The sequence below is a fragment of the Lissotriton vulgaris genome, chromosome 9 (assembly GCF_964263255.1).
Source record: "Lissotriton vulgaris chromosome 9, aLisVul1.2, whole genome shotgun sequence".
Taxonomy (NCBI): Eukaryota; Metazoa; Chordata; class Amphibia; order Caudata; family Salamandridae; genus Lissotriton; species Lissotriton vulgaris.
This window is the reverse complement of record NC_141697.1, coordinates 147,212,052-147,235,261: the sequence shown is the minus strand read 5'-3', so window position 1 is coordinate 147,235,261 and position 23,210 is coordinate 147,212,052. Positions and strand designations below refer to the sequence as shown.

The window sequence follows — 23,210 nt, the reverse complement described above, 5'->3', positions numbered from 1 at the left end:
GCTGAGGGTGAGAGGGTGGCTGAGGGCGAGAGGGTGGTTGAGGGCGAGAGGGTGGTTGAGGGCGAGAGGGTGGTTGAGGGTGAGAGGGTGGGTGGGTGAGAAGGTGAGGGTGTGTTAGGGTGAGGGTGAGTTATAGGGTGAGAGGGTGAGTGAGTGTGAGGGGGTGAGGGTGCGGAGGGGTAAGGGTGAGGAGGGGTGAGGGTGAGGGGGGGAGTGAGGATGAGGGTGAGGGGGTGTGGGGGTGAGAGGGTGTGTGAGGGTGAGGGTGAGAGGGTGGGTGGGTGAGAGGGTGAGGGTGGGTGGGTGAGAGGGTGAGGGTGGGTGAGAGGGTGGGTGGGTGAGTAAGAGGGTGGGTGGGTGGGTGAGGGTGAGGAGGGGTGAGGGTGAGGGGGTGTGAGGGTGTGTGAGGGTGAGGGTGGGTGAGTGGGTGTGTGACGGTGGGTGAGAGGGTGTGTGAGGGTGAGAGGGTGTGTGAGGGTGATAGGGTGTGTGAGGGTGAGAGGGTGTGTGAGGTTGAGAGGGTGGGTGAGAGGGTGAGGTGGTGGTGGTGGTGGTCACCCACTTACCGTTCACGTCCTCAGCAGCTGTTCCTTCATCTCACGGGCGGGGTGCGGCCGCACACAGGACTGTCGGTTCAGCAGACAAGGGGGTCCCCACAGAGAAATTAATGTACCAAGTTATTTTTAAAGATTTCCTTGTATTGGTGAGGCTTCTGAAAGGGTTGATGCGTTTCTTGATGGGATATGTGCAAAATCTGTAGGGTAGGCTCGAATGCTGGCAAAGTCAACCCGTCTTTCATTCTTCTGAAGTCGAACACTGCGTACCTTGGATTGGAGAAATAGTGACAACTGATTTAGTGCTTTTCCTGATTTACTGCGCTATTAAAGATAAGTTGTTCTCATTTTGTCTGGTAATGTGTGTGTATACTGGGTTGTAGTTTCCAACACATCAGGCTTCCTACATGTTGTTGTTTTATTGTTTTTGTGTTGCTTCAAGCAGCGCCAGCACAGAGGCTTCAATTATCTTCCTGTTGTACAGCTGGGTTATTTTATTCCATACTCACAAGTTGAAGAGTGAAGCCTAGTTTAAAATTGAGAAAGTATCTCCGCTTGTGTGCTGCACGCACTGAGTACAGTAAATATTTCCCATGACAGCGGGCACTATTGTGTGACAGAGGCCCGTTGCAGAGGTGCTTGGGTGCGCTGGTCCACGCAGCATGGTATAACTGAGGCCGCTTTCTTTTGGTAGGACCGTGGGGCTATGTTTTGTAGCAGAGGCCTGCGACCGTAGGCGCTCCAGGGCCTGCGCCTGGCTTTCAGTGGTAGACACAGGGCTCTTTTGTGGTACAGAGAGCCAGGGTCTGGATTCTAGTAGCCAATGGGCCTGCACAAGCCTCTCATGGGAAGTGAGCAATATTCTTATGTCTTACATTTGTATAGTGGCGTGACATTGCAGCGCTGTTAGAGGTCCCTGGATGACTTTTCCAGCCGTTCCGACGTTTCCATCTTGTGTGACAAAGGCCTGTTTCCGGGACGTCATTGGACCCGCAAATGCCTGTCTGGGATGCATAGCGATGGAAGGACAAGACCTCGAGCCTTTTGTCTCTAAGCCCCATCCTTTTCAGACTGGGCGCCCCGACTTCCTGCTGGGGTAAAAGGTTCCTTATCTTCTTTATGGGGTCATCTGGACCCATAAAGAAGATAAGAAACCTTTTACTTCGACAGTAAGTCAAGGAACCCAATCTGAAAAGGACGGAAATTAAAAAGAAAGAAGAACGTCACCAATAGCTGGCCACCGTTTAGGAGGCCAGCCAATGGAGAAGCAGGGGCGGGGCTTAACCTCGCTAGTGATATTCTCCCTATCTCATTAAGTCTCGCCAGCGAGACTGCGCAGCCATCGCAGGCTGAGATCTAAAAAGGACCTCACGCTCCTCCTATTTGACAGCCATCTTGCTTAATTTCCCCTCTTCTCCAGACTTAAGTACTTTCTCCATTGCGAGCTGATCTGACTTTGTGAAACTATGTATGTCCTCTGCTTAACGTTTGTTATGGTTTCTTGTGGTAACTTTTGTATGAATCCTCTGCTGTAGATGTCCGAGTTGAACTACTAACGCTGTAACCCGCTGTCCTCCAGTGGTGCAATGAAACTTGAGCGGGGGCCCCTGCCAGGTACATGGAGGGGCCCCCTCCGGACTCAATCAGGAGCGCTCCGGCTGAAGGGCTGTGCTGAGGGGCCCCCTGGAGCTCGAGCCCCAGCACCGCGGGGGCCTGTGTTACGCCCCTGCTGTCACTCTGTATCCTGTGTGTTGTAAAGCGCTCTGATGCCTTCGGGTCATGCCCGCTCTATATAAAACTGCAAATAAACAAATATGTGTGTGTGAAACGGTAAATGTTGTGAAGCACCAATGGGAGATACAACTTCTTACAGACTATAACTGGGTCCAATACAGTTTTGTGGTTCCTTTTATTTATAATATGTTACAACAGCTCAACAGTGTCCGTCTATTTAGTACACTGTAACTACAGTCAGCCCAACACATGTTTTGCTCTTCCCTTGAGCTTTTTCAAGGCTTAGGTCGAGTTAAGGGGTCTTTAGTCTGTGAGCAAGGAGTTCTTTTTTGTTCTGAGATCTTCTACTTCATGCATGTTTGTGGTACCCTTGTGCCTTGAATAAGATGCACTAATCAGGGGTGAAGAAGGGTGCCCTCCTCTTTCCTGATTCAGAAAGTAGTGGTAGGGTGTCGTTTCATTCTGCACTATCTTTTTCTAATTGAAATGTGCAAATTCAAATAGGGCGAACTTCCCCACAGATCCTTCTAGGACATGAGCATGCAAAGTGTTCTTCTTTGTATGTCTTGCTCAGATGAAAACCCTGCTCTACTGGTTCATGTCTTACTTTGTGAATGGTGGAAGGTGGCCAGTAGGTTGCCTCCTGGATTATTTAAGGTTGAAGGTAGAACTCGGACCTCCCTCCATTCCATCTCCTGTTCATCAGGTTTATGTATGGTTCTCCATCTCCACGGCAGAGCAGACGTGGATATCCTTAGAGGGGGCATGCACGTGTTTGTGTTTCCCGTATTGCATTGTAAATCGTGACCTTGGAATGCAGCTCCAGGGGCTACAGGAGAATTGTAACTGTTAAAGTGCTTCTTTGAAAACTGCAGCACTTTCTAAGCATGCCCTAGAAGTACTCCACCTGTTCAGATTGGGTAGCAGGCAGTTTGAAACTCCAATTTCTTATTTACAGCATTTTATTGCTGCAGTGAGTATTTGGAAGGGTCCTGTTTAAACACCCATTAAAAGTGTGAGTGTAAAGTTGCAACTTGTGATGGTAAAGCTGAAACATTTTGCTGTCACAGAGAGTCCTTGCCTGTTTTCATGCACCAATAAAAACAAATGTTAGCATGAAAGTGTGAGTGCGGGTTGAAGTTCTTCGAATAATTTTCAGTAGACAGATTTCAACAAGTGTGCTCCCACTTTACAATTTCATCCCTTTGGAAATAACCCGAGCTTGGTGCTCTGACCCTAAGAGTGGGTGAAAAGGTGGATTGCGCCGTGAGCGCAGACTCGCCAAACCGGACCTTTTCGTGTGAACCTCAGCTTCCCATCACGGTGGGGCGATGGCCAGCGAATAAACTGTCCCTTGTTTGCCAGCCTCTCCCTTTTGCCCCAGAGAAAATACACACCTGATCTTGATTTTCAGGAAGAGCATATTCACGCTTACACATGCTCTGTGACCCAGTATCTGCATGAGGGCGTAGAGCAGCTTGCACCTGACCGAGAGTCCCCATGAGGGTGTAGAGGTGTGGGTGAAGCCACTAAAACTAGTACCAGCATGAAGAGATGGAGCTTTACGTGAAGACACTAAAACATGACCTCTATCTCTGACTGGGCAGCAGGATGATGGGGAGAAATGTAGAGAAAGATGCAAATACCATCCGTATAGAGTAGAGCTGTAGGGACAGATGCAAATACCATCAGTATAGAACAGAGCTGTATGGACAGATGCAAATGCCATCAGTATCGAACAAAGCTGTATGGACAGATGCAAATGCCATCAGTATCGAACAAAGCTGTAAGGACAGATGCAAATACCATCAGTATCGAGTAGAACTGTAGAGACCGATGCAAATACCATCAGTAGAGAGTAGAGCTGCAAGAACAGATGCAAATACCATCAGCACCGAATCAGCCCTTCTCTCCATGACCGATAACATCAGGATGGCACAGGATAGAGGGGGCTCTATGATTCTGGTGCTGTTAGACTTGTCCGCTGCCTTTGACACGGTATCACATGATATTCTTCTCGGTCGTCTGCGGAAGGTGGGGATAGGATGTTTGGCTCTGTCCTGGCTTGAGAGTTTTCTCTCGGGCCGCTCACAAGGTGTCAGATTGGGCTCCCACTATTCCATTCTAGGGAGCTCACTAAGGAGGTCCCACAAGGCTCATGTTTAAGCCCTACAGTCTTTAATGTGTATGTGGCCCCCCTGGCTGACATTGTAAGAGCGTATGGGTTCACCCCAGTGTCGTATGCTGACGACACTCAGCTTTTGTTTCCATTCCAGACCCTCACACCTGCAATTAAACAATCCTTTGCTGAAGATATGAGAGCGGTGTCTGATTGGATGGCCTCTTATTGACTTCAATGTAATGTGGGCAAAACTGAGGTCATGCTCTTTGGGTGGGCCCCCCTTCTGTGGTCACCAGAATGGTGGCCACTGGACTTAGGACCGGTCCCATGTCCTAAGCAGGTGGTGAAGAATCTAGGGGTGCGGTTAGACCAGGCACTGTTATTGAAAGAGCACGCAAACCAGGTAACCGGGTCCTGCTTTCGGGTCATCGGACTCTTGAGGCGCGTGTTCCCGTTTTTGCCTGACAGTTACAGAAAGACCCTTGTCCAGACCCTTGTGGTCAGCAGGCTGGACTATTGTAACGGCCTCTTTATATCTGCCAATGAGGAACAGCTTGGCAGACTACAAGTGGCTCAAAATACTGCAGCAAGACTGATCCTCAATGCTCCAGCTAGGCCACCCTCACGCCCCCTCCTGGAGAAACTTCACTGGTTGCCCATTCGGCAACGGGTCAAATTTAAAATCTGTTGTATAATACACAAAAGCCTCTTTGGCTTGGGCCCTAAATATTTGGCTGCAAAATTCAACCTCTACAAGCCTAGACATCTCCTGCGTTCCAGTAATCAACTGTTGCTTCAGATCCCGCATGTTAGGAGGGCTAGACAGGGAGGCCGAGCACTGTCATATAAGGGTCCCACCCTTTGGAACATGCTCCCCCTCACACTGAGGCAAAACACCAACCTTCAGGCCTTTAGGAAATCTCTTAAAACACACTTGTTCCTGACATCCTAATTCTGTGCACCGCCTAGCTATATCTTGGGCACCCTAGATGAACACAAGCGCGGAGATACCCCTTCGGGGGTCGAGTCCGGCGCTATACAAGCATATAAATAAATAAATAAATAGGGTAGAGCTGGAAGGACAGATGCAAATGCCCTCAGTATAGAGTAGTGCTGTAAGGACAGATGCAAATACCATCCGTATAGAGTAGAGCTGTAAGGACAGATGCAAATGCCCTCAGTATAGAGTAGAGCTGCAAGGACAGATGCAAATACCATCAGTATAGAGTAGAGCTGTAAGGACAGATGCAAATACCCTCAGTATAGAGTAGAGCTGCAAGGACAGCTGAAAATACCATCAGTATAGAGTAGAGCTGTAAGGGCAGATGCAAATACCATCAGTATAGAGTAGAGCTGTAAGGACAGATGCAAATGCCCTCAGTATAGAGTAGAGCTGCAAGGACAGTTGCAAATGCCATCAGTATAGAGCAGAACTGTAGGACAGATGCAAATACCATCGGTATAGAGTAGAGCTGTAAGGACAGATGCAAATGCCATCAGTATAGACAGAGCTGTAAGGACAGATGCAAATGCCATCAGTATAGAGTAGAGCTGTAAGGACAGATGCAAATGCCATCAGTATAGAGCAGAACTGTAGGACAGATGCAAACTCCATCAGTATAGAGTAGAGCTGGAAGGACAGATGCAAACGCCATCAGTATAGAGTAGAGCTGGAAGGACAGTTGCAAATGCCATCAGTATAGAGCAGAACTGAATGACAGATGCAAACACCATCAGTATAGAGTAGAACTGTAGAGACAGATGCAAATACCATCAGTATAGAGTAGAGCTGTAAGGACAGATGCAAATACCATCAGTATAGAGTAAAGCTGTAAGTACAGATGCAAATGCCTTCAGTATAGAACAGAGCTGTAAGGACAGATGCAAAAGCCATCAGTATAGAGCAGACCTGTAAGGACAGATACAAATGCCCTCAGTATAGAGTAGAGCTGCATGGACAGTTGCAAATACCATCAGTATAGAGTAGAGCTGTAAGGACAGATGCAAAAGCCATCAGTATAGAGCAGAACTGTAAGGACAGATACAAATGCCCTCAGTATAGAGTAGAGCTGTAAGGACAGATGCAAATACCATCAGTATAGAACAGAGCTTTATGGACAGATGCAAATACCATCAGTATAGAGTAGAACTGTAAGGAACTTATGCAAATGCCATCAGTATAGAACAGAGCTTTATGGACAGATGCAAATACCATCAGTATAGAGTAGAACTGTAAGGACATATGCAAATGCCATCAGTATAGACAGAACTGTAAGGACATATGCAAATGCCATCAGTATAGACAGAGCTGTAAGGACAGATACAAATACCTTCAGTATAGAGTAAAGCTGGAAGGACAGATGCAAATGCCATCAGTATAGAGTAGAGCTGTAAGGACAGATGCAAATGCCTTCAATATAGAACAGAGCTGTAAGGACAGATGCAAAAGCCATCAGTATAGAGCAGAACTGTAAGGACAGATACAAATGCCCTCAATATAGAGTAGAGCTGCAAGGACAGATGCAAATGCCATCAGTATAGAGCAGAACTGTAGGACAGATGCAAATGCCTTCAGTATAGAACAGAGCTGGAAGGACAGATGCAAATGCCATCAGTATAGAGCAGAACTGTAGGACATATACAAATGCCCTCAGTATAGAGTAGAGCTGCAAGGACAGTTGCAAATGCCATTAGTATAGAGTAGAGCTGTAAGGACAGATGCAAATGCCATCAGTATAGAACAGAGCTTTATGGACAGATGCAAATACCATCAGTATAGAGTAGAACTGTAAGGACATATGCAAATGCCATCAGTATAGACCGAACTGTAAGGACATATGCAAATGCCATCAGTATAGACAGAGCTGTAAGGACAGATGCAAATACCATCAGTATAGAGTAGAACTGTAGAAACAGATGCAAATGCCATCAGTATAGAGCAGAACTGTTGGACAGATGCAAACGCCATCAGTATAGAGCAGAGCTGGAAGGACAGATGCAAATGCCTTCGGTATAGAACAGAGCTGTAAGGACAGATGCAAAACCCATCAGTATAGAGCAGAGCTGTAAGGACAGATACAAATGCCCTCAGTATAGAGTAGAGCTGTAGGACAGATGCAAACGCCATCAGTATAGAGCAGAGCTGGAAGGACGGATGCAAACGCCATCAGTATAGAGTAGAGCTGGAAGGACAGATGCAAACACCATCCGTATAGAGCAGAGCTGGAAGGACAGATGCAAACGCCATCAGTATAGAGTAGAGCTGGAAAGACAGATGCAAATACCATCAGTATAGAGTAGAACTGTAGAGACAGATGCAAATACCATCAGTATAGAGCAGAACTGTGGGACAGATGCAAACGCCATCAGTATAGAGCAGAGCTGTAAGGACAGATGCAAATACCATCAGTATAGAACAGAGCTTTATGGACAGATGCAAATACCATCAGTATAGAGTAGTGCTGTAAGGACAGATGCATAAACGCCATCAGTATAGAGTAGAGCTGTAAGGACAGATGCAAACGCCATCAGTATAGAGTAGTGCTGTAAGGACAGATGCAAATGCTATCAGTATAGAGCCGAGCTGTAAGGACAGATGCAAATGCCATCAGTATAGAGCAGAGCTGTAAGGACAGATGCAAATACCATCAGTATAGAACAGAGCTTTATGGACAGATGCAAATACCATCAGTATAGAGTAGAACTGTAGACACATAGGCAAACACCATCAGTATAGAGTAGTGCTGTAAGGACCGATGCATAAACCCCATCAGTATAGAGTAGAGCTGTAAGGACAGATGAAAACGCCATCAGTATAGAGTAGTGCTGTAAGGACAGATGCAAATGCCATCAGTATAGAGCAGAGCTCCAAGGACAGATGCAAACGCCATCAGTATAGAGCAGAGCTCCAAGGACGGGTGCAAATACCGTCAGTATAGAGTAGAGCTGTAAGGACAGATGCAATTATCCGAAGGTGTAGAGTTGTACATGCAGATACCCTTACTATACTTATTTGAGGAGTTGGAGATACTGGTTGGGCCACTGGAATTTTGGGGTTCTATGTGCAGGGCACAACCGCATAATTATAAATTTGCCACTTTAGCCACACAATCCATCATCTGCTGTATAATTTGCATATTTTAACAAAAATATATGTTTATAGCTCAAACAGATCAAAAGATAATAAAAATGTGGCCACACTTATTGTGGCGGAGTGGAAGACCCGCCACAAAAGCTGACTGTTCACCTTGCAGTTGCTTATTGCTGTACTGGGTGTTAAGCTTGTAATAATGAGGAGGAACCTTTGTTCAGACAGTGTTTACATCTGTGTAAAATGTCAAATGAATAAAGTAATACTAACACAAAATGTGTATTATGCCACATATTTTTGCCTTTTCTTGCCGTATAATTTATTCAACCTGCCTCATAATTTGGTCTTCTGCTGTTGCATATTTTTAGTTTCTATGCTTATAGAGCCGTATAAAAATATTTGCTTAAAATGCAGAACTGTTGTGTACACGCACAAGTACCAGCATGAAAGGGTGAAGTGTAGGTGCAGAGACAACAAAATTAACTTTTTTACTGACCAAGCATTGGAATTAATGTGTAGAACAGATAAAAGTATGTGGCTTATGGTGTGGAGCTGTGAAGGGATCAAAACAAACACTTTACCTTTTCCTGTGAAGAGTATGTGTATATGTTGAGCGTAAGTGTAAGACATAAACACCTGTAAAGGCTGACCAGTAGCTTCAGGGGTAAAACTGTAGTGACAGACATAATTGTAGCCACAAAGGCGTAGAGCTCCCAAGGCAGACACAAATGATTCCATGAAGGGGTCAAGTTGACGGGGGGACACTACAAGAAGGCGTAGAGCTCTAGGGACACATATCAGTATTGTCACAAAGGTGTAGAGAAGGTGTAAAGCTGTAGATGCAGATATAAGTGTTGTCTTCAAGGTGTAGAGCTGTGGCAACCAGCACAAGTATAGAATTGAAAGTGTACAGCATCAGGGACAGTCACAAGTAGCAAGGTGATGATGTAAAGCTGTAGAGGCAAACTAGTATCAACATGAAGATGTAGAGCTACACTGGTGCAGACAAAAGGGTCATGATGGCATAGAGCTTTCGGTGCATACGTAGATCATCATGAAGGCGTTGAAGTGTAAGATCCAAGACCAGTATCATCACGAAGGTGTAGAGCTGTAAGGGCCAACATATGAATGGACATGAAGATATAAAGATGTAGTGGCAAACAGTTATTGTAGAGATGTAGTGTATCTGGGACAGACACAATTGTTGATGGAGCTCTACAGGCAGATGCATAGGAGGTAGTTAATAGGTAGAGTATCGCTCAGTTTGGTGGGTATCCCAGTCTGGCATTCTTTGACGGCCGACCCTGAAGGGGTTTCGGCGGAATGATTCTTTTAAGGAGTTTGGTTTAAAGTAGTTCTTGTCGGTGTACATTGTAATTATAATTGCAGTGGTTTCTTTACATCGCATTTACATTTAAGAGTTTTAAAATATTTTTTTATTATGAAGAACTGCATGACCGTGTAAGCAGCTTTGGACCGTCAGTCCGGCCTGGCAAAGACCTTCTAGGCTTTTTCACAAAGTTTTACTATTTGCTGCCTTTAATCTTTCGGATTACTTGTACCTCGTATATTCTGCTGCAATTTATCTAAACCGTATTTCCACCATATTTCCATATTTTATGAGTTTTTTTCAATTATGTTCTTATTTTGAAAAAACGGAGTTATTTGTAGCATTTTTCAAAATCTTCACCATTTTTTTCTTTTAGGTCAGACTGCCAGTCCTCATCCATGTGACAGTAGGAAAGGATTTGAGGACTATTATAGAAGTCCTGTAGCCATGAGTGGCAGGTGAATTTAGAAATCCGCCACATGTTGTAGTGTACAAACTAATGGATATTCAAGGGGAATGCTGGGTACGTTTTTAAGCTGCCAAAGGGAGCAGTTTAGAGCAAAATAAGAAATAATTGTCCAACGAATAGGCAAGATAAGACATTTTGGTACAGAACAAAGAATGTTTTGGGACACAGTGATGTAAATTTGAGGCACCAACAAAAAGCACTTTGAGGCTAGAAGAGGTAATTGTGAACAAAAAATGAATAGGATTTTTTATTGTTTGAGGCGGTGAATTGAATTATGGAGATGGGGACGGGACATCATTTTGAGTGTATTTGAAACATCTTTGTGTCCAAACCTAGCAAGTGGTAGACACAGTATGAATTATACATTTTTTGCCCATTGCCTTTGCCTAGGGCAGCACTCCCTTTGGACCACCACCACATGTCAGACTCTTTGTAGTATCGTCTGTTTTTGGATTATTAATACATTTTTGTCAAGCTCTGTTGTCCGCTCTCGTGGGAGCCGCCACTTTTAAGACCACATTAGAGGGAGCAGAGACGCCAAGATCGTTGTTCTGTAGTGGCAGCTTGTGGTGTCCCTAGGGAACTGGACCAGATACTTCCAGATTCAGTCTTATAAAAGCAATAATTTTTAAAAAGATCTTCCAAAATAGAATTCATGCTGCCACCTAATCCAACCTTTGGCCTTTGTTTGGTTACAGGGAAGCCTTTTCGTTGGGTTATGGAATTTGTTGAAGGCATGTACACCCAGGGAGTCTCGTGATGCGTTCTAGGAATATTGGATGGGTGAGGCGTGTGATCGTGTGCTGTAAAATATAGGAAAGGATTTGGGGTATAGCAGTGAATTCAGTTACTTCCTGAAAGACACGCCCATTTTCACTATTTCTTGGATTGTAAGGAACGTCGTTTCCAAATGGTAGGTGGAAAATTCTCAACATTGGCTTATTTGTGTGTCTTTATTCTTGGCCTTTTGTGTCTTATAGTGGAGGAAAGGTGGGTCTTGGTTGAAAATGGTCTGGTGTGGCATGCCAGGTTAGTGGCGCATCATCTGCAGGGGTAGTGGCAGCAGTCGGGTAGCTAGACCTTTAGCTGCCCGAGGCAGTCCATGCTTTTGGCGCCCACGGCGGGCGCATTGAAGTGCGGATGAGGTGCTGCTGATTCCTGTCTTTGCCGCCCCGTGACAGCCGCAGGTAACAGCCAGGGGGTAGGCTGCCGCCCCCAAAACTCGTGCCAGCGGGGGCAAACCGCTCCCTCTTTCTACGCCACTGAGGGGGAGACTTTTGTAATAAAACAATGTAATTAGTGAAATGTTCTGGGAGTTTTAATCCAGTCAAGAGACCTCCTTCAGAATTCTGTTGTATGAAAGTCTGACACTAATAATGCAGGGTTCCTGGAAAATAAGTGCTCTTCCATCATGTGGAAAGTGTGTCAGGAGCACACTGACATTGTTTTCAATAATTGACAGAACATATCATATAGTTGTATAGTTCAGTGTGTTTATTGGTTCAAACAGTCATTTTATAATCTCATTTGATTGAGCAATAAAGTTTTATGATATTGTCGATCAGAGAAAAAAAATCCTGTACATTCAGTGCTCCATTTACAAGAAGGACACTGATGCGATGTAGGTAGTTTCTGGTAATTGTTAAAGTTGAACGGGCAAAGTCTACTACAGCTAATGTGTGTTTCATCACAAAGGGCTTTTTCAAATTAATAATGGATCTAAAATAAAGAAAGTTACAATAAATAAAATAAAAACAAATTGTATGGGTCTGATACACACTTTGTAGGAAGACCAGTGGACCCGAAAGTGTTTGAAAGCATAAAACAAAAGGTGTCCAAGAAAGAAGTATTGCCTTAACTGTCATGCCAAATGGTATATATTTACCTCTTAATTCGAGAGTACGAGTCTGCGAAGGAAATAACAAATGTGAAAAGGAGAGGATGGCCTCAAGGTATTCTTTAGTAGGCAAAAACAATGGTGGTTTAGCGATTTACAAGGAAGGGGGGTTATAACGCCGATAGTTTAATGTGATTCTGGTAATGGTGCAAAGAAAAAGATAAGTGATTTGGAGTCTTTAATAGTTATCTAGTTATGACTTTAAGATAAAATATAATGACTAGGTTTTGTATAAGAATACTAAGTCATGAGGGAAAAAATCTCTGGCTTTTGCATTCTGAATTATAAATATAGGCAGGGTCACTTGATCGTGGCTGATCTGTAAAAACGTGGGCTGTTTCACGAAGAATTGATTTGCCAATGCTTAAAGCATTCTCTGTGAATTGCTTCACATCCATGTGCTGAACAGACTATCAGGTAGATTCATCAAAGACCCGTTTTGCGAGTCTTTAATAGCGATTCATAAGGAATCGCTATTACATACTCGCAAAACGGGATTCATGTAGGAATCCCAAAATAAATTGCGATTCCTACACATTCCTTATTTGCGTTTAGCAAATTGCTAATCGCAAATAAGGAATAACTCCCCATTCATTCCTATGGGCCAAAAGGCCCATAGGAATGAATGGGGAGTATTCCTTATTTGCGATTAGCAATTAGCTAATCGCAAATAAGATAGCGATTTCAAGGGTGCCAGGGGTGTCCAAAGGACACCCTGTAGCACCTCTGAAATGCAGATTTACACAGGTGTTGCACAAACACATGTCCAAAGGACATGTGTGTGTGTAACATGCAACAGAGAAAAATGCACTAAAGTGCTTTTTTCTATATTTTCGCAATTTACCACGAAGTCAGACTTTGTGGTAAATAGCGACCAAATATTGCGAATTCACAATTTCAAATTAGTTAATGAATTGCATTTAAGGAATCTCTAATAGAGATTCCTTAAATCCAATTCCTCGCAAATATGCGATTTCGCAAATAGCGATTTTTGCATTTGGGATGATAAATCCCAAATGCAAAAATTGCACTCGCAAAGGGCCAGATTCTCAGAATCTGGCCCTTTGCGAGCGCAATTTAGCTTGATGAATCTACCTGTTTGTTCTAACCAGCAGCCAGTATGAATCTGGTTTAGACTTAAATGAGTGGTTTTTGAGATTGAATTATTGAAGATCCTAGGTAAAAGGCGCATTATTCCAGAGGGGATCCCCCGTCACTTAGAAACAGTGTTCATATTAGATGGGTGGACATATTTTGGAATGCCTGTTAGTTGTGGTTTAGCCATCATCGGAGCATGGAATTGTGAAAAGCACTAACCTTATAGTCCAGATCCCAAAGGAGAGATGTATGTTTCCACCCCTCCCTAGATTCACTACCAAGCATACCCAAAATTGAAAGCGGAATGGTATAAGAGAGAAAACAAAGACACTGGATAGCGCCACTCTGGGCACTGCTTCACCTGAATGAGAGCTGAAGTCTAAAAATAAGATGAGACTTTTAATGTCTTAAAAACCTTGCGACCGTATCTAATATCTCCTATTGCATATATACCCTCAGAATATCTCTCTGTTCGAAACTAAGTTTAATGAAAATCTGAGTTTTTCTAGAGCTGAAATAGAAATATCTATGAAACGATTGCTAAAGTTTTCAAAGCTATTATGCTTCTCTGGCTACAGACACACCCTCTGATTCCAAATATTTTCAAGAGGGTGCCTTCATAAACTGCAATGTAACAAACAACGTTAACATTTTAAAGTTGAACTGGCAACAAGCAATCACTTCCCCGACCTATATCACTACCGTAAAACGTCCATAAAAAGAAGTTATCAAAGTATTTAAAGGGTAGAGGATGCTTCCCACTCCTCGCGTTGAATACCAAGGTGTGCAAAAATACAGGTTCATCATCCTTCAAGGATAGCTCTTGAAACAGTACAGGTGAGTCTATGCCACAAATAATGCCAGAAAAAAATCAGCTTCTTCCTACAGATATTTCAGTCCTGAGTCAGTCAACCCAATGTGCAAAGGCACCTTAGGTGACCCCCAGTCGGAGCAGCAACCTTCCAGAGGGACAGCTAAATTAACAAGGTTTCTCTCCTGCTTTACTTTTGACGCCTCCGTTCTGCAGCATTTGCAATCAGGGCATTAATTTGATTGAAAAGCTAAATTAAATAAATGTAAATTACTTAGTCTGGAGTTGTTTACAGAGCGTTGTAGAACTTTACTTAATTCCCTGAATGTTTCACTGAGTGACTTTAATTAAACACTAATCAGGACTTTTAATCTTAGATTTAAACATGAAAAGTAACAGATGTGGCAACATTAAGGCAGTGAAGTCTAATTTCAGTTTATAGAAGGCTGCTGCTGGGTTTAGTGCCATTTAAATTAAGAGAGTTGTTTTATTATTTAGGAGTTTTTTAAAGTGCTGCATATCATCGTTTAGTCACCGCAGAGCGCCGAAACAGATAATGATAAAAACTAACAAAGCGAGGAAAGCCAATCGGACTCCAATCTAACCATGTCTGATGTTCTTCTGACATGACCCTTCATCTGTTCAGAGTTCATTTGAAAAGCTCTTGAGTTTTATCAATTTTAGAAGTTTCATGACTCGTTTGTGTTCAGATCTTCGGTTTCGATTGAGGGCTTTCCTCCATCTTGGACTTTGGATTCCCAGGCTGCCACTTACCTCTTTCGTTCTCTTTAGCAAGGTTGATTGATCAGGTATTTGCTCTTGAATAAAACTTGGTTCGGCTGGACCGTCCCAAGACAGCTGTGTTAGAGCAAGCGTAGGCCTCTAGTGCCCTTGTGAGTGGCCAACCCCTCCAATCCTGGCGCTGCTAATGCTACATGAGAGCAGCGCCAGGATTGAAGGAGTTGGCCACTCACAAGGGCACTAGAGGCCTACGCTTGCTCTAACACAGCTGTCTTGAGACAGCTAGGTTAGAGGTTTCAAAGTGCGCATGTCTGGCTGGCTGTTGCAAGACGGCCAGCCGAAGGGACATGCACACTTTTAAATGAAGTGCCCTGCAGCCCACTCTCCTCCCTGCTGCTGCTCCACCCCATCCTGACTCCGCTCTCACGGAGGAGCCGCCCTGTTGTGCAGTCAAGAGAGAGGATTGGGTATTGGTATTGCTGAAGACAGAAGATGGGTGATGCCCATGGAACAGGATAGCCTCCAGATGTGGCGGTGTTGGCAGTTGCCTTTCCTTACGTGATTGACTCTAAGGATATGAATAAGTGGAGGTGGATTACAATTGGTGGCCTCTGCAGTGTGGCCGACATGTGGAGATGTACCCAAGACGCGTCTTAATCACTGGCACAGTGGAGCCCAGGGATGATGGTGAAGAATTATTGGCTATTGTGGTACATATCAGTGGAGGGCTCATGTTTCTGTGCACAGATCCAAGCTGGCAACAACTCAAAGAGCTTTGGAGCCACATTAAGCGATTAGAGCTGCTGCTTTCTCCTTTCACATTGTAGGCATTTGGATTCAAGTTGATTGTTCAGTAGAAAAATACATACATGTAGAAGAACATGGCACTTCAGCTGCGGGTCTGATAAATTCACTGAAAAGATTGAGCAACGAGGATAACCTTCGATGGGCGGCTCATGTCAAACAGCAGCAATTTACTTGCACAACTTACAGAGTGGCAAATAGAAGACAGGCATTGAAGCCAACAAGAACAGCCTATATCCTGCTTACAAATCTCAAGTGCTGTAGATTCTCGCCGTTACTTACCACCATGATCCCGACCGCCTCATTCAGAGTGTGGGAGATGCACCTAGTAGGGAGACTGGATCCGTATTGTCGTTTTGTGAAAATGGCTGGAGTGGCTGACCCATCACTGCTGTTAGTTTCTCATCCTCTGTGATATTCAGCAACCTGAGTACTAAGCTCACACCTGGATGTGCCACTTACCTCTTCCTCATACACTCATTCTCACCGCGTGGCAAGTGGCAGTGGCCTTTCCACTTTCGATCCTTGATGCCTGGTTTTTTTTAATTTTTTTTTTACCATAAGCGATATTTACTATTTGTTTACCATTTAATAGATTTCTTCTCTGTTTACTCCCTTGTTTCCTCTTTGCTCTGGACTCAGATTAAATTCATCAACAGTCTTTTTATACAAGGCAACATTTCCTATTGTGGTACCCAAGATGCCAGGATATAACCCTACCTTTGTTGGTAGAAACTGCTCATCGGCCATGAAAAGGGTTTCAAGTAGATCGTGGTTTCACTTATTCTTCTTTCTTTCATTATTTTCAGGAATTCGCCAGAAAACGTTTTTCTCGTGTGAGGCCCACAACGAGAGAGGACTGTCTTCCTCCCGGACAGCTGTTGCTCAGGTCAAAGGTGAGGACCGCAGTGGGTGATGGGAAACGGGCGGGAGGACTCTGGGTGGAGTGACATTGCTGTGCCTGGGCCCAGCATGCATAACAATCACTGGGACGGAGGGGTGTTTAGCATGCAGGCTGCAGCCGTGCTGGGAAGTGTCAGACACAAAAAATGTATCGTATCCAGGCCAAGAAATATTGCACATGTAAGAGTTCTATTTCTATTTTAGGCGGCAGCGGTGACTCCAGAATTATACCTTGTAAGATTCTCATGGGAGCAGGACGTCATATGTATCCCACCTTGCGTGTGCATAAATACATACCTACACGGAAAAGGAACACCGGCCCAGCATGCCCCATTCTTATATAATGGAGCACTTGGCGACCCTTAGAATTATATCAATTTGTGAATATTTGAAAATGTTTTTTATGACTATATGAGCACCAAAAAAGACAAATGTTATATACAAAAAAGAAAAGCATAAGTGTTTTGATGAATAATAAAATCATAAAAATGTTATGCGATACGTTTTTGTTTGTGGGGAAATGTCGTTTTTGAGCAATTGCCGATGTTGAAATGAAATAGGTCAGATAAGAGGTTTGTCTCATATTTTTTGTGATGTCCCCCTCCTCTTGGACCTGAAAGCAAGCAGGGGGTACCTTTCTCTTCGTAGACCCTTAGAATGTATCCGGCGAGATAGCACGAAAGGGGAATGCTCGCTCGAATAAAAGGGTGAAAAAGCTGCTTTAATAGAACAGGTCTGGAAACTGGATCATTAACATACAAAAAGCCTAGGCCAAAAGCCTTACAAAAGTACTTAACCTTGCTAATACATAGTAACTTCCTAAACCCCACACACCCTTTTAAAATCTCCTTAACCCTTCCCTCCTTACTCTTCCCTTCCCACCCCAGATCTGTGATTCAACTCCTGTCCTCCCCCCGAAGTCATCAAAAGCACTCCCTTGTTACCTTCGCCCAATCCATCCTCTTGCTCATTGACCATATCCAGACTTTCCTGATCTGTGTCACACCTCTTTTGATCCCCCATACAACAATTGTCTTCTTGCCACTGCACAGTACCAGACCTGCCTACCAGCAGCATATCCAACATCAAAATAATAACAGAACTGCCCTACTAGAGCAACAAACATGCCAAGACAAAACAAGCCTGTTGAACTCCCTGAAAAGGCTAATTGGGAGGGAGGGCATCTAAACTACACCCTTCCCCTCGATGTGTCGACGGCCAAAGAGGCCGTCCCCCATAATTTTCCCGCCAACATACCTTAATTGTCCAATGGACTCCCTGAGCATCATACAGGACACACCACCCAACCGACAAGCCCAGGGGGGGAGACAAGACAAGCCTGTCCCTTTCCAACACCAATCTCACATTTTACTCCCAACTCCATGCTCCGAAGTTTTTTTTAACTTCTTTATTGGCCCACTTACGGAAGCGTACCATTCATATACACCAATTCTAAGCAAATTACTTTTCTGTTTTCTTCCCTCCTTCCTCTGCCTTGCCCCCCTTAAGTGTCCTGAGCTCCCTTCCTAGGTGCTCACAAGCATGGAACGGTCCTCAACTGGTTCTTTCCATGTGTCTTAATTGCGAATATCCATGTCAAGCCACACTAGCAGCCAGTCAAGGGTCTAAGACGGTTGATGCCTATCCCTGGAGAACCCAGAGACCCTTCACCATCTCCATCTTCACCAGTTACCCTCCACTACCAACATTTTTCTTTTCCCAGAAGCCCTCACAGCTCTAACCTGGTGGCGAGGCGCTGCTGTCCTCATCCTCTGCTCTTGCTCTACTCCTCTCTGTGCCTTGCCTTTCTAGGTGGTAGTGTAGGACGAACTGCGCCATCTCTGAGACTGCAGCAGGGAGACGGGAACTCATCCTGCTGCTGCCTCTTGTCAGAGGACTCTCTTCCAGAAGGCAGGTTGGAGACATGAGGAAAACCTACTAGTACTTTTTCCCAGCTGAAGCCGTCTGTCGGCCAGCTCAGATGTTCCTGAGAATTACCAATTTTTGTAATCCGCCATGAGCTGTGACACTGTTTTACCCTTCGGTGCCAAATGTGACACAAACCTTGTAGAACTAATTTTTGCCACCGCAAATCTTTATCGCATGATGTAAATCCACAGGATCTTCAGACACCACAAAACCTTCTTCATCCCACCACCCTCCCCTCCCCCTCCCCCCTCCAGAAGAGAGGCAGTAAATCTGGAGAGAGTCCAGGAGAGTCCCGGCTCTTGAAGCCGCACATCAGAGTGGCCCAATGCAGTCCAGGCTGTGTCTGCAGTGTAACAAAGTAGAGGCTAGTAGAGTCAATGCTCTGAGTGCACAGTAAGGTAGTACAGACAGTAGAGTCTGGGCTCTAGGCTGTGTAACAGAGTAAAGACCAGTCCAGTCCAGGCTCTGCATTCAGTGTAACAGAGAAGAGCGCAACAGAGTCCAGTCCGGTCCCCTTGTACAGAGTACAAGAAGAGAACCATAAAGAGTCCACGCTCTGTCGCAGAGTAGGCACAGTCACGGGCACCTGTACTGAGTAGACATGGGTAGGGTGTAGGCTTTTCATGCTGTTAACTGAGTAGGGAGTAGTAGAGTCAAGACCATCCGTCAAGGCTCTGGAGACTATCGGGCCAAGGCTCTGCTTGCAGCGTAAAAGAGGAGAGACCAGCGGAGTGAGTCTGGGCTCTGCTGCGGTCTAACATAGTAGTGATTAGTAGAGTCCAGGCTCTGTGTGTGTGCTCTGTGCGTACTGCAGCAGTGTAGAGGCCAGCAGAGTCCAGGGTCTGTGTAGGGTATAAAAGAGTAGAAGCCAACAGAATCAAGGTGCTGCATGCAGTGTAAAACAGTAGTCACTAGTAGAGTTCATGCTTTGCATGCAGTGTAACAATGTAGTGATTAGTAGGGTCAGGCTCTATTACAGTGTAGCTGAATAGTGACCAGTACACTCCAGGCTCCATGTGGAGTATAAACCAAAACGTAATAGTTCTGTCTGCTGTGTAAGCCAGTAGGAACCAGTAGAGCTGGGATCTGCCTACAATGTAACAAAGTAGAGACTAGTAGAGTTCAGGCTCTGCATTGTGTGTTCAGTGTAACAGAGTAGAGACTAATAGAGTCTGGGCCCTCCATACAGTATAAAAGAGGAGAGACTAGTTGAGTTTGTACCCTCCATACAGTGTAAGTGTAGGGGACAGTAGCCATTTTGCCGTGCTGCCTGCGGAGCGGACACGCTGTTCTTACACCACTGCAGTCATGGCCGTCATGACTCGCGGGATGTGGAAAGGCGACTGCTTATTAGCACAAGGTAACTCCAGGCAGTTGATCAAGATAAGCAAACCTGCTGCACGTCAACAACGAGTTGAGCACAGAAAGATTATTACTGTAATTGGTGCGATTGCTTCGTCCCGGACTCCTCCCTCTGCGCTGGCGATGCCTGTGGGTGCTTCCATTTACCATCATCAGCTGGAGAGGATTGCCGTGTTGAAGACTCTACCGTTTAAGCCCTTGGTCCTTGCCCCAGGACCTGCATAGACTCCAGCTTTGCCTGTGCTTGCCCTGCACCAGGAGCAAGCGAGCGGCACCATAGCATCTGCGCTTAGACACTCTAGATTGTGACCAGTGTGTTTTAAGGAAGAAGCCGTCACCCCCTGTTGAGTCATCCAATGGTTTTAGGGTGTACTGGCACCTTGAAAACCCTCTATCCTAAAACAAATGCAGTTGCTACTGGACTAGTGGTTCTCCATTATATGTGACTAGACATCATGCACTCCTAACCAGACCCCTAACTTCATCAGAATGGTATCCTCTCGAAGGAAGGATGGTATTTCTGTTCCTTCGGGAGGTATGACACTGCAGCCTACATGGAGAACATGTTCAGGCCATTAGCCCCTGACTGGGCGGCGTCCTGACCAATCACAAAGCTGCAGCAGAGTCTGGTGTAAAGCCGTGCAAGCCGTGTGTGGTGGCTCAGTAGATTAATGCATCCACTGCAGGGGCATGTATTCGACCTCATGGTCGCAGGTTCAAATCCTGGCAGGTCCACTCAGCCTTTCATCCTTTCTGAGGTCGATAAAATGAGTACCATCGAGTTGGGTAACAATAAACATCTGTTATTCAGCACCAAGATGCCCCTTTGGGGTGAACGTGCGCTTTACAAATACACATATTATGTTAGAGGCCAGACTCCACATGCAGTGCAGCAAAGTAGTGATTAGTAGAGTCCAGGCTCTACTGCAGCAGAGCAGAGCCCAGCAGAGGGTGATTTGTATGTACAGTAACAAAGCAGGCTAACCGACGTCAGGCTCGGTAGCCATTTTGCCGTGCTGCCTGCAGAGCGGAGACGCTGTTCTTACACCACTGCAGTCATGGCCGTCATGACTCGCGGGTGGGGGGAATGGGGGGTCGTATGGGTAGGGAGGGTCACGCCGGGGTGGGTCCTGCTTCGTCTCTGCTCCTCTCCTGCTCTCCTGCCTTTGGCAGTGACAAGGGTGAGCCTTCCAGTGCCCAGAACAGAATGAGCATGCAACTGAGCTCTTCCTGACTGTGCACAAGATGCACGGATTTGCTGAACTGTCCTGCAGCATCCTGTATCTCCTTGAAGCTTCACGGACGTGCAGCGTGGGGCAATGTGGGACAACCTACCCCAGAGCAGCCGAGCATCTCTAGTACTAGAGTCAGAGTGGGGACCAAAATCAGCCCAGGCGACGAGTTTCAAACCCGCTCCACATTTCATATTGAAAGCGAGTGTAATAAACGAACCAGGACCTCCACAGGAAGCTTGGCTTTTCTTATTTTAGGGGGTTACTCTCCAAAAACCTCCACCTCGATTTGTTTTAAAAATTATGGGACTAAATAGTTTATTTAAAATCAAAGATCAACAACAATTTCTCGATTGTATTCTCTAAAAAGCCATTCTATTTACAGAGTGGTTCTGGAGACTTTTACAGTACTTCAGTCTCCAGGAGTGCCTTATTTACAGCAGAAAACCATGTTAAATTCCAGTTACTATGTATCAGGGCCAAGGCCGGCCGAGGAAAAAGGCCATCCTTAGCTGCAAAATGTGGCTTCATGCAACAGACCCATGCACAACCGGAGGTCTACTAATGCGCCCTGCCTCTCCCAACGCAGTTCTGGCCACAAAGTCCTGGCTGCCTGCTCAGAGCAATGTGAGGCAATATAACTGACAGACATGTGCTACAGCAGTGACAGTACGGCCCAGGGGCCACTTGCTGCCCTCTTGACCTTTACACGTGGCCCTCGGTGAACAGTAATGGGCTGCTGTTTACTTCCTGAGCACTAATATTCAGAGAAAAATGTTAATAAACGGGCAAACATTTATTTGCAGGTCAACTGAAGTTATGAAGTAACTAAGGTGGTGTCCTGCACCACTTAACTTTGGGAACACCTTTATTTTAAAGACATCTTGCAACAAATGTGTAAAAATAGGATTAATTTTCCTCAAAATTCTAAAAAGTGTATTTCATTAACATGCAAAAGCTCTTTATCATATTACTGCATTGAGTTATTTTTTTAGTAATAGTTTTCAAACATGAATTTAGAAACATTAATGCTTCCAACCTCACACTGACAACAACTTCAATAGTGAACTAAGAGGCAAGTCAGGTTGTCGTGCTCCCTCTGGGTGGCTTAGGTTGCTAATATACGTGGACAACTTTAAAATTAAACAAAAGAGAAGGTTTTTGACAGCACACATTCTGAACTCATGTATTCAGGGTATTCTTATATGCCATATTGAAGAAAAAGGAGGCAAAGTGAAAAAGAAAATGGCGAGGATCACACAGTTTGGTCATGGCTAAAGCCCGGAATGATCCCAAGTTTTCTGGTTTCACATTGTGCAGTTCAGCCACTAGATGTACATGCTTCCCTTCCCCTATGACCACTTTACACAATCTCTGATCCACCGGACCCTCCACCCCTACCCTGCTGGTATCAGTGCGTCCCTCAGTCACTCCACAGACCATACTTTGTGGCCCCTGTGCAAATGTTTGCGAGTACCCATGTGCTACAGACATGCAATGCCAATCCCCAAAAATAAGTGCCTCTGGCCCCCACCTGCTCAACTGAAGCACTGCTGATGCCAGTGCGAGTGTGCATTAGATGTCCCCAAGCAGAAATCACCTACGTGTCTCATTCAAGGTTGACTTCTTTAACTTGCATTTACACAGCATACCCCACTCCAGGGTAGCTTGGACTAAGATAACGTCTGCAAAACCTGTAACCTTCTATTTTGCATCACTTTAAAGAACTGAAAAGTGCTCATCAGACATTTGATATAGGACTTTGTGGACACTAATCTATGTTTTAAGCGCAATTCCACATATGTGTGTCACAGTTCGATTTCTTTGTCCGTTCTTGGACATACATGTGTATTTTGCTATTGTTGTTCCACTTAGTTTTGCTCAAAAGTTTTACTGTTGAAAAAAATGTCCTAAATGTTTTTGGACTGTTCCTTGTGAGACGTGTACACATTTACTTATGCAAATAAATATTTGTATATATATTTTAACTTATTTCTGTTAGAGGTGGATGCAATTGAAACCTCTCCCTTGATGTATTTCTTTAAAAATGTGTTTTATCTCCTATTTGAATGAATCTCTCGGGAGCCTTTGTGTGTTGTGTGATACTCATTGCTGTCTCCTGAGGGAATATTGT

General features: G+C 44.9%; 1 protein-coding gene across 1 annotated transcript in view; it reads left to right on the top strand.

Moving 5' to 3' along the window:
* TYRO3 (TYRO3 protein tyrosine kinase) overlaps positions 1 to 23,210 on the top strand; it is a 456,471-nt gene that overhangs the window by 220,733 nt on the left and 212,528 nt on the right. The window contains exon 5 of the mRNA XM_086937235.1: positions 16,460 to 16,546. Within this exon, the coding sequence (XP_086793361.1) occupies positions 16,460 to 16,546 (87 nt within the window). The remainder of the gene's footprint in view (positions 1 to 16,459; positions 16,547 to 23,210) is intronic.